The sequence below is a fragment of the Opisthorchis viverrini genome (assembly GCF_000715545.1).
Source record: "Opisthorchis viverrini unplaced genomic scaffold opera_v5_152, whole genome shotgun sequence".
Classification (NCBI taxonomy): Eukaryota; Metazoa; Platyhelminthes; class Trematoda; order Opisthorchiida; family Opisthorchiidae; genus Opisthorchis; species Opisthorchis viverrini.
The window spans coordinates 784,328-796,431 of record NW_008751808.1 but is presented as its reverse complement, the minus strand read 5'-3'; the positions used below and the strand labels follow the sequence as shown (position 1 = coordinate 796,431).

Below are 12,104 nucleotides of genomic sequence, written 5' to 3'. Positions count from 1 at the left end.
TTGTCTCCAAGGAAGAGTAGATCGTGGGTCGTTTGTTTGAACACTTTGAAGGACAACTCAACTGGCCACTGCGGTTGTTTAGCCGTATTCTTGACTCGCAAAGCAGCCTTAGTTAGTTTATTTGGAACCACTAATGATCTCGGAAATAAGCGAATAAGTTTTGTTTCTCAAACGTCACTGAGCTGCCGGTCCTGACCAACTACCACCCGCTTTGTTCACAGATTGAACTGTAATCTACATTCTTGGCTTGTCAACCATATTGCCTATATGTGGATGAAAGAGACCGTCCCAATCATGTCGACGCGCGTGTCCATTTCCAGAAAGAGTACTCGCAATAATTGTGGCAATTACAGAGGAATTAGCGTCACACCCCTGTGCAACCACACTCTTCGCGTCACTTAGAGGGTGTGTGAACGAGATGGGGGGGGGGGGCGAGATGGCCCAAGCGGTTAGAGCGCGAATTTACTGACCGGTAGGTCTGTGGTTCGAACTCGACCTCTGTCTCTCGACTTCCCCTGTCTAGACTTGGGCAACCTGGCAGTATTTCAGCCCTCGTGATTCCTTCGGGTGGCATGGCAGCTAGGCACCGGAAGGATGCTACAGCTGAACGGGGCTTTGTGAACCACATTGTCACATCTCACCAACTTTTAGAGAAGCGATATATATAAGTGAAATTCAGTCTTGGTATTCCTTAACTCCAAGAGTTCGTTGGATCCTGTTGACTGGTTTTTCTTTTTCAACACCCCCACCCATCAGCGTAGGCGCCGCTTCGTAGACACATACTTGTGGTTTTGGTAACTGTCTCTCCGAATGTTATCTCCTCGGTCACGATGTCCATTGTTTTGGTAACTGTCTCTCCGAATGTTATCTCCTCGGTCATCACCGATGTCCATTTAGCTTCATTTTCACCTTGCTTAGTGTTATTTCCTCTACCGCTGTTTTTATGGGTGACCGTGGTGCACACTCGTCCTGAGTCGCTTGTCGTTTGCTTATCTTCAACGACGTATCTTCCTCTTCTGACTTTTTCCTTTCGATTCAAGGAGTTTCGGTCCTTTTTTAATTGAAGAGTCTCTGTCATTTTTTGGCTTTCAGTGCCAACGTATTTTCAGTGACACTTCCACATGAATACCTCCTCTCCGGTTTATCTACAGATCACATGCCACTTTGTGGATTTTGATGTCGCCTATATCACTGTTCGGGAACACGTGGAATGAATTATTCATTTCGCTGTCAGTTCTGCTTGACAGGAGATGATTTCAAGCCCGCCGGTCTGTTGGACAAGTCGAGGGAGTCGTATGTTTTCAACTCCCCTCAGGAGTTCGTTTCTCACTTGAAACTCAAGCACTTGATTATCAAAGCGACCTCTGATGGGAAGATTTACATTTGTTGGTGAGTTATTTGCACAATACATTTGGCTGTGTCCAATGGTTTCAGTTTAGTTCGTATGTGATTATCGTTACTAACTGTGTACGTTACATTGCGCAGCTGAACTACAGGCTACTAGAGAATAATCTATGAACTTTGGTTACCGAACCTCCCTTTTGCCCAAATGACTCAAATAACTCAGGCCTGGTTTTTTCATATAACGCGAAACAGTGGAGCAAAACACTGAGCTCATTTTCAACTGGTAGTCAGGGTCAGTGCGCACACGGTCATGCATAATACCGATCAGGATTGTCATCCATGTGTAGTACAATCGAGCATTTGTTTGGATGAGGCCAGTAGCAGTTAAACGGCGTTATTTTTTAGTCAGCCAAATACTGGTGAACATACTTAAGCTGTTCGTCCACCCGCTTCGAAGCAATGAATTTCTGTAGGAGAGTTATTCATACACTTCTCTTAGTTCTTTGCACCCTTAATTTTTGGAAGAGTCGAATAGACATATCAGCAGTGATCTGGTTAATCGTTCATTGTCGTTTTCAACGAATTGACTCTGTTTTTATTCTCCAATTTGGGCTATAACGTCCGTTATGGGTTGATAGCAGTACGTGCTAATAACTGGGTCTGAGAGAGGTTTTTACATGCAATTAACAAGGGTGCTGTCATTATAGCCTTTACTTTGCCTGCAACCATCTGACAGTTTGAAACGAGCTTGAGATACCTGAGTAATCAAGGCACAATCTTAGTTGTCGGAAGGTCTGTGGCTCGAACCGAAGCCAGATTTCTCGTCCGCCCCTGTCTCGACTTGAACAACCTGACATCACCTTAGCCCTTGCGCTTCTTTTGGGCTAAACGGCGGCTAGGCACTGGAAGTGTTGGATTAGAAATGGGGTAGTTTTGAGTGACCCACCATTAAGGAGGGAAATCTGTTCACTATCCTCAATGTTAACTATATCTAAATATCTTAATGTGCTCGGCTTCGCTGCGGAAGGTAAATGTTCACCACATCTCGCTGCAAGGCCTGAGATTAAACAATGTTCGATGAGGGCGACACACCGAATTGTATTCGAAAACTTGGCTATAGAACAAAGTGTGTTTCACGTCAGTGCTGACAAAACGGTAAGTATTCTCTGTATCAAGACGAGGACCAGAATCGTCTGCAGTGTTTGGTTGGGTATTTGTGCCCCGCTCTTTCAATGTGTGATTCTGCTGTGTTTTCCGCCTGGTTGTCTGACAGAAGACTTCAGTTTTCTGCCCATTTCCGGTGATATCCTCCCGAGGGAGGCCATCCCCACTATAAAACGTCTTAAACAGAGATCCTAAATTCGTTGTTCTCTTTTCGGGGAGACCACCACGCTTTATTATCATTATTATTGGTGGTAGTATTATATCATTGTGCTTTTATTTCAAGGCGAGCCTATAGTCGGCTAGATGCTTAGGTCAAATGCGGTGACCCCAGCAGTGAGGCAACTATATTGGAAAGGCCACAGCATCACCCCACGTCAGCTATCGTTTGATGTAGAATCCCCCTTAAGGAAGGCTACCCCGCAGGAGAGAACAGATAACCTCTTTTCCGGAGAGTTACCGTATAGGGTGCCCCAAAACTTCCACCCATCTAAACCGTGTCAGACACTTGAAAAATCAATGGACTGGTTGGTCGAGATTTAAGCGCCGGTTTGTTGGTGATGACTTGTCAACCGGGATCTCCAGTTTTATCGCTCGTGTTTCTCTCGCGCCCATCCCCGCTTGGTGTTTATAGAATACGCCCGAAGTGTTGCCGGTTTCTGTGTGATGCACAACCATTCATCATATCGGCACATATGCGCCAGTATGAATTAGTTTTCCTTACGACCACTATCCACCTTTCTTTACCTCACTTCTTCAGCTATGGTCCCTCGGGTACTTGCCTTGCTAGATCACTTAGTGATCTGGCATCGGTGAACGGTACTTCTCTGTCGCCGTCCAGTTTTCTTAGTCAAAAGGAGTACGAAAAGCATTTGGTTTCTTCTCATCTCCTGCCCGAAATCACTGATATGGCAAAACCACAGTCCATCCATGCGAACGGTGAGCCTCAACTTTTCCTTCTCATATGGCGTTTTTTTAATGATTTCATCGATCAGCGCGATGTTTTTTCAGCACTTTCATTGATGACTGATCAAAGTGTGATCTTGAAAGTGATCCGTTTTACTCTAATAGCCATTGTTAAACCCATTAGACGTGGGGTTTTTGATACGCATTTGTTCGTACATATCGTAATACAATGCCACATGGTTCTCAAGGCTCGGCAAATCAATCACCGCAACGATTTCCAAACTGATTCCAGGTTTTCCCCCCTCCCCCAAATCAATCACCGCAACGATTTCCAAACTGATTCCAGGTTCTACCCCCCTCCCCCCCGCGAACAATGTGCCTCTCTCATCTGAGCCTCGCGAACTTTACCGTCGGATTAAGGTGGTTATGTGGGGATTTGGGTGATGCCCCTAACAAAGCGCTCCCCCAGAAGGATGACTTACCAGTGGACAAACGAATCGTACTCCTAGTATGGCCTTTGTATGCAGAATAAATTCTTGCACGCGAGCTTCAGTCAAGGTTTTTTTGTCGTATGTGGCATTGTATCTAGTGATGGAGTTTCGAAGTATAGCAGCTGCCTTTTTTGATGGGTTTGCCACATTTTTGTGGGCTTATCTTTCCCGTAGTGGGTCCCACGTGACCATCAATCGTCGCTGGTCACTTGGTACACCCTCAACATTGAATGTTCGCCCCACGCCGGCACAGCACTTTGACAGCCGTTCTGAATTATGTTATGCAAGCCGCTGGTCCCCGAGGAGATTCATCCGTGAAGCGCGAAGACAATTAAGGTCAACTTTTGGATCGAACGTCAATGATAACACCTCCGATAAGTGGTTGTCACCTCTTCTGATTCGCTGCAGGCCATACACAATTATACAGCAGTATTATCGTACATCCATAGAAAGATGCGTGGAAAGCACAGCTGGTACCAATGCTCAAAGCTCTCCAAGACTAATTCACATCAGGATCGTTTATCTGTGGAAAATTACTAAGTTAGGATCAAGTGCAGGACGAATATTGGTGTGCATTAACTTGCTACTGACAGGCTCTATGTGCAGCACCTCAGTCGGCTATACCGCAGCCAGCAAATGGCTAAAAACGGAAGACTGGGTACGTTGACTCGTTTTATCATAGTACGGTTCAGAGTACAGTTCAGTACGGTACGGAATCACCCCTATGTTTTCGTGGATAGAACTCAGGCGAACAAGCTTTTGTTTGGTCTTTCTAGTTCTCTCCGGAAAAAATTCGCTTGTATCCGTTTCGACCAGTGAGTACGAAAGAAGGGCGATATTCCATTGTCCGTGTAACTGTCGTGCATCATTGCCTCAGACATTTAATTGTATGTGGAGATTTATTTTCCACACTACTTTTTAGTGAGGATTTGATTCGAGGGTTCTTTTGTATTCCTAGCAGCAAATCGATCTAAATCGTCAACCCTTCTTGTGAAGACTTGTCATGCAACCAGAAGGAAGTATGGGAACTCTGATACTGCTGGGTCGCCCAAGCCTAAACTGGAGTAAACCAAAAAAAATCGAACTCAATTCGGGCTGGTGGTTTGGTTCGGTCAGCGCCTCGTGTCTCAATCCGTGAGCTGTTCTCACCGCGGTACTAACTCGACTGTTTGGGAAACTTGACCCTTTTCTTGGTACAGCTTGTAGCTGACCTCTAATATCATTTTGAGTTACCTGAGTCGAAACAATTTGCTCCTTGGCGTTTCGTTAAACTTTCACTGTCAGTTGACTGTCTAAGTGCGAGCTAATCACACAGCTTATCAACTACTAGCCTGGAAGTTGCAAGGTCGAATCTCCCCGGGGGTTCGCGAGTTGCGCACTGCTGGTAATGGAACGGTTGTACAGTGCTTCTCGACTTCTCAACATCGATTGGCTTCACTTGCAGGTCAAAATCTCGGTTACAAGCTGCTGGAAACAAAAGATCATTGTATGCTTCTTGTCGAATCTGTTTTATTCCGCTGATTCTTGAGAATTGGTTCTATTGAGCCCTGATCGTTATGCACTCGATGACTCAGTGGTTAGAGCGCGAATTTACTGACCGGAAGATCCGTGGTTCGAATCTCTGCCTCTCGACTTCCTCTGTCTAAGTTTGGGCAGCCCGGCAGTTTTCCAGCCCTCGTGCTTCCTTCTGGTGGAACGGCAATCAAGCACCGAAACGGTGCCAGTTGAACGATAATAGTCATTTGTGTGCACCGATACTCATCGCACAAAGCCTAATTTGGTTCGCGTCACGGTTACCAGCTAGCCCGTTTCCTCGATCGAAGTGGGTTTGTCGTGTAAACGGGCAAGAAGTACCGAGGATCGTTCGACCAAATCCCGTGCACTTTTTCCTTGTAGCTATGGATTCCTGTCCACCAGTATGCCCATCTCCTATTTGAGTTCACCGGTCTTCTTTTCAATCACTCCCTATCGAGCTGTTTGGATCCATTTCATTAGCATTCACACGTGACCTTAATGAAACCCACCCATAACCCCAGTAGTGAGATGATCGTAACAACAACTGGAACGAAAACGCATCCCGGAATGCTGTCACCATCTTGACAGGGTTAATGGTTTCCTTTTTAACCAGATGGATCGGCTAATTTTAATTATCTTGTGCTGTATATTGGTCTATCATAGTACGAAAGGAAAGTAGCAAGTAAGTGTATCGCGACCTGCTGTGCCTTGGTTGCCATCCATCTATATTTTGACGCTTTTTGCGAACTGTACTCCCCTCGATTCTGCTTTCAGGCTTGAGGATACTGCTTTTTCTTCAGTAACCCCTCAGTATAGACTGCTTTTTTGTGGTCCATGTTTAGACAGTGATAACAGTGGTAGGTCATTTGTAGTCTCTGGTCGAATAGTAGGCCTCCATGGTTGACAGCTGTCGTCAGAATACTACTTGTGAGCATTGAAAAGAGCAGAACCGAGTGTTTTGATGGCCTGATGGACCAAAGAGTTAGCCTCACTTCACACAGCTATCTGGAGCAATGCATTAGTAGTATCAATCTAGTCCCCGCTAACACAAGTTGTTTAGCCTCAGATTTTTATCTTCTGTCTCTTTCCTAGGTCGCCGTTCTCCTGTTCGGTGGTCTGTTCTTCAGTCATCTGTTAACCTGCCCGCTGTCTTGAATGACCCCACCCATCGACAGGTTAGTCATGCAAACAGCACTAGGTTTGCAGTTGTTTGACTCGAAAGGTCACGTATCTTTTGTTTGTTTTCGATTTTAGGTTAGTTTGTGGTGAACTCACATCCTTTGTAGTGTTGCAGTGCTGCGCTTCTTTTTTGACGTGCTCGACACCGAGGTGCACGTGATGTGTGCTTTCTTTTGTGAATATCCAATGCCTGTGTTGTGTTCCTAGAAGTCTACCCAATAGCTTCACTCCATGGAAATAACAATTTATTCCCGCAATACTATAGGTTTTTGTTAGTTCACAACCAACATTGTTTACCGCCGTTCTCATGGCTAATTGGACGTTCACATATACGTTCACACATTGGTCTATTATCCGATTGGCCCTGCGGCACTTGGGTTCCAAAGTTGCCGGTGGTTTTAGACCAAATTGTTGCCTGAATTGAACAGGCATTGCCCACTAAGTAATCGGAGCCCAAGTCCGCTTGCAGTAAAAAGCTATATTGGCTGGCTTGAAGGCGGTCCCTCGAATGCGTATCGTTACTGGCCGATAACATTACCAGCTTATAGAGCGCTGGTCTTACCCTGGTTTCTGCGTTGTCAGTATTGCATGACAGTGGAGCACCAGTTCTCACTACTGGCCTACTGCTTTATGTGATGATGATGACTTCTCTACAACGACACCCCCCTATGAAGAACAGATTTCACACAATCGTTTCCTGATGGTTTTTCTGTAGAAGATATCATCACCACTACGGTCACTAATACATTATCACTTACAGTCCGCAGTGAGTTATAACGCTTAAGGATTACTCTCAATTTCACAAGAGTGAGAGAGGGGCGGTAACTAGTGTACCCCTATCGCACGACACCCGACTCAACCTTGTAGTAACGGTATTTTACTCAGCTTAGTTCTCGGTCTGAGCCTCCCAAGCTAGCGTTCACGTCAAAACAACCTCCAAAGGTGCACAGGGTCTGTTAATGCCCAAAACGAGGTTAAGAACAGTTGTACAGCGCTTCGTATATATAGCGTAAGCGGCTATAACCTTCTGGAAGTTCTGACGCGTTCTGGATGCGCGATTGGCAACCGGCATTCGGCCAATACTGGGTCATGATTGGCTGTTGGGTCCAGATTGTTGACCAATCAGATCTCGTCTTGATGCCGGACCGGCAAGCGTCCCGAATTCTGGGCCAACCTCGAGCGGGCCAGGCTTCTCGGCCGTAGCAGCGCCTAAAGACGTGCGGTATAGTGGGATCCGCGTGGATTCCTGCCTAACACCTCCCCCTTGAAGTTTGTTGACGTAGCTTCGAAGCCGGGGGTTCACTTGCATTGGCCTCACTGGCTTGCGGATCCTGTCTGTCCAGCGTCGCGGTTGTAATTCGTGCTTAGGCTGGGCCTCTGACGAAGCAACTGATTGACTTCCTGGGATGGTGCCGAGTTCAAAAGTGTCCAGAAGCATTTCTAGACTCATATCACTCGGTCCTGTGGGCAGGATCGGCGCATCTGTCGGCCGGATCTGGTTCGCGTGGCGTATCCACTTGGCTGGACCAACTTGAATCTCGTAGAGCACTTTGCCGCGCCGGCGAAGGATGAGTCCTGGGGTCCACGTAGGGCGTCTGCCGCTGTAGTCACGAACCAACACTCTCTGGCCTTCGCTGAATGCGCGCGCAGTTGCTCCATGATGCCGGTTGAACTGTTCCTCCATTCTGGTGTTGCGGTGACCAGCCTGCTTCGTTTGTGGCCGGATAGTGTCATGCGGTGTTCGGAGCCTCCTTCGGAGCAGTGCCTCTGCTGGTGATACTCCATCAGGTGAGTTGGGGTTTGGCGTCGCTCGATATGCCAGCAGGAACCTTTGCAAAATCTCTTCCGTTGGTCCCTCCCCCCTGGACTTCTGAAGTGCCCGCTTGAGAGTGTCAACAAAGCGTTCCGCTTGGCCGTTCGACTGTGGATGAAACGGCGGCGAGCGAATATGCGTTATGCCATACTCCCGACAAAAGTGTGCGAACGCCGACGACGTAAACTGACTGCCGTTGTCGGATACAATTGTCTCTGGCGTTCCAAACCGACTGAACAATCGCCGGAGTTCCAGGACTGTAATGGCAGTTGTGGGGCTGTTCACCGGAAAGATTTCCGGCCACTTACTGTAAGCGTCGACCACGACCAAAAAGTGTTGGCCACCCACTGGACCTGCATAATCGATGTGAAGACGAGACCAGGGTTCGGTCGGTTGCGGCCACGAGCGTAGGTAGGTTTTCACCGGTGACTTGGATGCTTCAGCGCACCGCAGGCAAGATTTCGCGACTTGTTCAATCTGGGAGTCCTTCAAAGGCCAGTAGACATAACTCCGAGCAAGGGCTTTCATCCTGTTTGTTCCCGGGTGCCCTTTATGGAACTGATTCAGGACGGCTGGTTGTAACTTTGGGATGGCCACACGTTCTGAAAACAACAGGCATCCATCCATTTGTCGAACTGTCATTCCTACCACTCATCTTTGTTCTTGAAACCATCCCCGACAAGTTGTTCTCGTCTGTTGTCAAACCGATCCTTCCGCCTCCCACTTCTTCCCCGAACCGTCGAACCCCATCACTGTTCGCTCATTTTTATGACCCCCAACTTCTAAAGACTTGTGCATGTCCTGTTTTTATACTGTTTGGCTTCTATTGCCATTTTCTACAAGGGTTCCGTGATAGTGGCTCTTTTCTTCCATCTTTACATGTTAAACAGATTGAGACTCTAGACCTGTGGACAGCGGATTAGATACCAGTATACATCCAAGCATAGAACTATGTGTGTTGTATGCTCTTCGTTACACCCATCTGAAGTGACTCTCGTGCAAGAATGACGCGCGATCCAGATGACCGTTGTGTCAGTTGACTGGTCGGCGGTGAGCATAGGCATTCGTAGGCGCTCGACAGATGTTCTATGTGACATATACCCTCACCAAACGCTGTGGATGGTTCTAAAAAGGGCGAAACTGGTCGTGGGCTGTCGACGGATTTTCAGCAACCTTATGAGTAGTACATTACAAAGGTATATCATGCGCGAATCAGCTGTCTTATTTCCTCCCCCAATATTTCAACCACTCCCGTTTCCCTTTTGTGTTCTGGTCATTGTCTCAGACCGATATCTTCTCACGTACTTGGGGTGAACAGTTCGAACGAGCCGAAGTACTCCCTTCACCCACGCTTCCTGTGATAACCGAGAAAGATTTTGAACATTATCTCAGCAAATTGGGCTTTCGGGGCAACTGGGCAAGTTCAACGTCCTCACCTTCTTTGTCATCTTCGAAACCCAACGTGTTACTTCAAGCTGTTCGCAGTACGACACCATCGCGAAACTTTCCCACAACTACGCCCATAGCGTGGCCGGAGGGTAAGTTATTGTCTTCGCCTTATACGTCTTTCTTATGTCTGTTCCTATGTTAGACATATCCAAACCACTATTCCTCTTTTCCCTAGATGCCAATACCAACCGGCCTCAGTCCCTGGACAGCATTCCTTTGGTGTTTTTCGAACAGGGGTTCACTCTCGCACATCCGAAAACATTCTCCCAAGTTATCCCACTGCACCCACGTGATAGCACGGCCACTGGCGGATTGCTCCCGAACATCACCTCCTTTCTGAATGGGTGTGATTTCGCCACGGAACACTCACACTCGTCCAGTCGAAAACAACAAGAACATGACTTCTACGCACAACACGATCGGTTGGCGAACTATCTGGATGTAGTTGAGGTCCATTTGGCCGAACAGGTAGGTGTGTATGAGAGTGGATTTTGCCTTCATCGAGTCCTCTTTGGTTTCAAGTGCGGTGGCCGTTGACCGCTATTTGAGGCATACCGCAGAACGCGAGTCAGAGTCGGCGAGCTAGACAAACTGGATGGATGGTCTCTTGTGCTCAAAGCCTGCTTGGGGCCAGAGATATGTATTGTTAAACGCCAGCTAACGGAGCGCAACCAAACGAATGCGATGCCGGAAATTTCACGTGCAATAAGCTAAAAGTTCTTTACGTTGTTCCCCTTCTTCCGGCAGCAGTTCAACCGCGGACTACTCCCAGATATCATCATTCGTGTGTAACCGTCGGATTGATTGAAACTCGCTCTCTGTGCTTTCTTTAGTGAGACAGCAAATTTACAGCGACGGGGATGCTGAAGCTGAATTATTCGGGTGGGGTCTGAATTTTCGAGAAAATCAGTAGCGTGTGTTCAGATGGGTAAATGTATGTGACCCGTTCGTCTATGACGTCTTTACGGTATGCCACCCGAGGTCGGGTTGATGCCTGGCCTTACAGTTTTGAAGTAAGCGATAGCTTAGGGGCTATCCTGGTGGGCCCGTACCGGTTGTGTTCTCTCCATTTGAAGCTATACGTACCACAGTTACCGACATAGAAATTTTGTTTACTGGAGGGTCACTCTATGTGTTATTTGAATGTTTCTTTACCCTTAGTGACTCTAGACTTCCAGTAAAGGCAGATCTCCTAGTCTGCTGCAATTCTTGGACTGTGGCTATTGAGTTTCGTCACTCTGCCGGTGGCTCAGGTGCTCCTGCGGGTGAACTCTTTCGCAAACCGTTCTTTCAACGGGAATAATTGCTTGGATCCGTACCGCCGTACGAATAGTGTTAACCTCACTGTACGTCTAATCTCCCTGTAAGCATGCCAGCCGATTCTTCAAATGCGGCAGTCCCCGCCACCATCAAAAATCTACCATTACACAAAGCAGTTCTCAACAAGTGTTCCGGTCAGATTTGTAGAGGTTTCTAAACTTTATGTAGAGCCTATCGTCCATTTTCTACAGAACCCGCAATTTTACCTTCATAAAGGTGGTCTTACCCTCCAAGACGGGCCACAGAAAATAGTAGGACCGGTAATTAAAAAACTAGGGACACCACAAAGAGTCGCTTGGAAGGGTCGCTTAAAACAATAAGTTACACTAGCACAAAACACGATCAGGAATTACATAGTACGCACATTTCATTATCGTTTGATAAGTGTTGTGTTTATTCCACTACCCTGGATAACTTCGACATAACTCTCTTCCATTTCATTGCTACTTCTTTGCCCCCCCCCCAACGTGAGCATTATTCAACATTGGGGAGTTGCTTACATTAGAATAATCACAAGACTCTTACCGATAGAAATGAATGATCTGTCTGATGGAGCCGAAATATGATTGGTCACCCTTTCGAATCAGGGCAGAATTCAAGTATATATTGATAGTCGTGTGAGGAAACTTGGTACTTTTCAACTGTCAGTGAAGTCAGTCTATGTTGTAAAGCCAAGAAGAACTGTACGGTTGTTTTATCCTTATTGTGAGTCATCAATAGTACGCATCTCACGTAACCCCGCAACCTCTCGGTTAGCAGTTTGGACCGTTCGGTTCCTCGAGTGACGATTTCTCGAATTGGAGTTCCACTCAGCTTGTGAATTCATTCTTCCTCTGAGCTACTTACAGATTGAGGTTATTGTGAGATGGCTGGGTAATCTTCAATTGAGGTTTCTTTCTGTAATTGTTTCTCTGTTGCTTCACTTA

The 12,104-nt window shown here is 46.8% G+C and overlaps 1 protein-coding gene across 1 annotated transcript in view; it reads left to right on the top strand.

Annotated features, from left to right (window-relative positions):
• Positions 1 to 1,108: 1,108 nt before the first annotated feature.
• The window catches only part of T265_06939 (hypothetical protein), a gene marked incomplete at both ends in the record, with an annotated part of 64,501 nt that continues 53,505 nt past the window's right edge, over positions 1,109 to 12,104 (top strand). The window contains 5 exons of the mRNA XM_009172342.1: positions 1,109 to 1,389; positions 3,266 to 3,444; positions 6,510 to 6,592; positions 9,695 to 9,947; positions 10,034 to 10,326. Coding sequence (XP_009170606.1) covers positions 1,211 to 1,389; positions 3,266 to 3,444; positions 6,510 to 6,592; positions 9,695 to 9,947; positions 10,034 to 10,326 — 987 coding nt within the window. The remainder of the gene's footprint in view (positions 1,390 to 3,265; positions 3,445 to 6,509; positions 6,593 to 9,694; positions 9,948 to 10,033; positions 10,327 to 12,104) is intronic.